Source organism: Pundamilia nyererei, unplaced genomic scaffold (genome assembly GCF_000239375.1).
Source record: "Pundamilia nyererei isolate P.nyererei 1_Seehausen unplaced genomic scaffold, PunNye1.0 scaffold00009, whole genome shotgun sequence".
NCBI lineage: Eukaryota > Metazoa > Chordata > Actinopteri > Cichliformes > Cichlidae > Pundamilia > Pundamilia nyererei.
Window position 1 is genome coordinate 3,175,729 of NW_005187410.1, and position 3,724 is coordinate 3,179,452.

The 3,724-nt window shown below is 41.1% G+C and overlaps 1 protein-coding gene across 1 annotated transcript in view; it reads left to right on the forward strand.

Moving 5' to 3' along the window:
* tanc1b (tetratricopeptide repeat, ankyrin repeat and coiled-coil containing 1b) overlaps positions 1-3,724 on the forward strand; it is a 125,560-nt gene that overhangs the window by 60,175 nt on the left and 61,661 nt on the right. Inside the window, exon 6 of the mRNA XM_005723640.1 lies at positions 3,108-3,126. Coding sequence (XP_005723697.1) covers positions 3,108-3,126 — 19 coding nt within the window. The remainder of the gene's footprint in view (positions 1-3,107; positions 3,127-3,724) is intronic.

A 3,724-nucleotide genomic window follows, 5' to 3' on the forward strand; every position in this document is an offset into this window, starting at 1 on the left:
CTGCTGGCTTGGGGCTGGCTATGAGCTCTGGATAGCTTTAACTTTAACAACATCTTCTTCTTCCTTACCTTCTTTAAAATATTCAATGTTCAGCTGGGTGAGGGTGATTTAAGGGTCTGTGGAGTTTGATGTTGGAAACACAGTGAGGCGGTTTGCCTCTAACAACAGGTTAGTGTGTGTCTGTGAGTGTGTGTGCCTATATGTCTGTGGCACTGTGCACATATATGAAACTAGCTGGCTTGTAATCAGACATACTGGAAGCTGATCAGCCAGTCACTACTCCATGTCGAGAAGTTGAATATCGTCTGATTCCGATCCCTGGCCAGTTGATCAGTCCATTTGTACTTTGTACTAAGGATCTGACAGATTAAACAACATTTAATGTCGACTTTGAAGGATATTTGAATACTCTTTACGGGGTAATGTGTACAGAAGTTCAGGGTTGCGCTGTATGCATTTAAAAATGTCTTACTTTGTTCATAATCTAGCAGCTATACACAGGTCAGAGGTGGAAGTAGGTGGCACTTAAATTTCATTTCAATGAATGGTCTTTGATTAAACTGTTACTTTTCATATCATCTCTTTTAATCCAAATTACATAAATCTAAAAAAGAATTTTTCAGTGAAAATAATTTCTTTTGTGCATAGCTCAGAAATATGGCCTCACCATTGCCTCCTCATTTAGTTTGCATGGACCTGTGCAAATTAGTCCCCACCTCACCCTTTCAACCATGTGTCCTGCATGACTGAGCAGCTTGGTGCGAGATGCACTAGTAGCACAGCTCATAGCAATGACAAAAATGTAACACCAGCCTCCAATTTATCACTTGTAGCTTACCAGTGCCTGCACTGGTTTCTGGGTTTGATGAGAACATTAATAATACCAACAGCTCTGCTGATTCCTTAGTAGTCTATTAGTTTGCACTTTAGCATGGACACCCAGTCCCCTTTGCAGCATTGCTTATAATCACTAATCACTTCCTGTGAAGCTCTTCTAATTTTAATTTGCAATCTGACTTGCTTCATCTGCACTATGAGTTAGAACAAAGAAAACACACCTGTGCAGTGTCAGTCACTACTCATTGTGTGAAACCTTTTGGGATCGAATACCATCTGTGTCACATTATATTCATCCTTCCCCATGTACGTCATTGGGTTTAGACAGAGCTGTATCGGCATGAGACGGCGTTAAGGTGACAGTTGCCACAGTGTGACGTTGTGCTGTATCTGTAGTAATAGCCCTGTAAGACGTCAGGGGATTTACTCAAGCTGACATTAATTCAACTGCCGTTTCTACTCACAAAGTCTCCAGTGCCTATAAAAATGCTGGGATTCCATTCTGAGTGAGGAATGAATAGCAAATTGTAACTCTATGATGCTGTATTTATCCACTGTTGAACCCCCCCCTTCTTTTTTTTTTTTCCCTGACTGCACTCCTAGACTAGAGGACAGGGTGCCAGATTTTAAACTTTTCCCTTGCCCTTATATTTGTCTGATATTCTTGAACTAATAAGAATATCGGACTTGCTGATGAAAATTATAGTTATGCAGGAGAAAGTAATGCATGCCAAAGCAAGATCCAACACAACAGTTTGGATTTCCAATACTCCAGAGTTGACATAAATGATTACCATGATTCAGTCATTCTGCCCCCCAAAGCAATATCACTGCTAACGTGCTGAATAATTTATGTAAGCTGCGATATAGTATCTTCCAGCTTGCAGCTTTGACACCACCCAGGATAAAATGTGCACTGGTGCCAAATGTGTTGCTGTCAGTTGCACGCAATTACGTTACTTTAGTTAACTCAAAATGAGTTTTGTGAGAGAATGCCATCTCTGCAAGTGTGGTTGTTAACTTCAGTAAGCAGGTTTCAGGAAAGTTAGCGAAACGAGCTGGTATGAAGTAAAGTCATGCTGCATAAAACCCAGTTCTTAATGGAAATCGGTGCCTCCGTCTCTCTCAGCTCTTTGCTGTGGTCACAGACAGATTGCTGGGAGGGTGCATTAGCTGCTCAAACCCACAGACCCACACAGACATGCAGAAAGTAACACTAGTTGTGCATCAAAATCTGTCAGTAATGAAGACGTTATGAGCAACTATCAAACACCTGAACTTTGAAACGGACAGAACACAGTTTTGCAGAAATGCAGCATGTGCTATAACTATGGTCAGCTTGTTTTCCTTTCTTGATCCCTAATTCTACGACCCCTTTATTGTACACCCATTACAAACTATGAAATGCCATGTGCATGTAATTTTCGAGTCTAATTAGCTGTGTTTAGCTATCCTTTGAAGCTGTGACTGACTGGCTGCTTCACTGCTAACAGCAGATTCTTGAGCTGTATCTGCAGCAGAGGGCTTTTAAATCTGCAGCAGAGCGATGTTAAATTAAATTGTTACATCGGTGACTATGGCATGCTAGTCTGCTATGTACTTGAGTGGGCGGGTGGAGTGTTTTTGGGAAGGGGGTGTAAAGTACCACTGGTCTACAACATCCCACCCACACTCCTTAATAAAATTGTGCAGGAAGGAAAAGAAAGAACAAAGTCACAGTGCGTCCACAAGTCAGACTGATGCCTGTGATTAATGTTCTCTGTTCTTTGAAGTTTCACTTTGACTCTGATTTCAGAAGCACATTAATTTGGCTTTGTTTTGCATTAAAAGCTCCTTGATGGAATTAGTGAGACTTTGCAATGTCTTAACATTTACAAAACAGCTCCCTCAGAAGGTCCTTCACGAGGGGCCTGGACTTGACTGCATGTAGTTGTTTATAAAATAAAAATTCAAATTTTCACTAAGCTTAAATAAATAATTACATATTCTTCTTAGCAAGGTCCTGCAGTTTAGCCAGTCAGATCACGATGACTTTTAATGCCGTGGTCCGAGCAGGGTTTATCGTGACTGCTGCCATGAGAGGACTTCATGTTTGCCCAGGAAACCAGCGCAGGAATCACAGGGTCCAAGATGTGTTTGTTGTATTAATATTAGTGGTGATGCAACGTGCTGCGCCATTATGAAATCCAGATTAGTAGTGTGTGATGCAAACATGGCCAGCTGGCTGGCCGGCTCCAGTCCACTAACAGTGCTGATGTTCCTGTATCCAGCTGCCTGTCATCATGGAGAGTTAGTCCTTTCCTTTGCTTTTAAGATTGTGGTTGGTCGCTGTGTTGGCTCGAGGGGAGATTAAAGGAGTTCTTCTTCTAGAAGAGACACCTGTCTAAACTGAAGGGGTAAAAAAAAATGTCCATGTTTGGTTTTATATTGTTTTCCTGCTCTTTTGCATTTTCCCCTCCGACTAGTTGTTGCAGTTGCTGTTTGCACTGGATGATTCCAAATCATTCAAACGCTGATTCTTAACAATAACAATACATTACGTTCTATAAATCTGTGCAATATTACTTTCCGAGTTTCACGAGTATAGGAAGACGATCGCTGTAAATATAAAATGAGCTTCTGAGAACTATTGATAGGGCAATCAGCAAAACCACCAAGCCACTCAAAGCTGAAAGTTCCATTACAGCTCGGTGTCTCACTAGAGATTAAGACGGATAAATGTTCATCGCACATAAAGACCATTACTCAGATATATCTTGTGCCTCTTCCCCTCATTTCACCTCCCTCACTTGCTGAAAATCCCTTCTCTCTCTCTCTCTCTTTTTTTTTTTTTTTTTTTTTTTTGTATACTATTTAAATCTGCTCTCAGCCACCATCACTAGTTCTT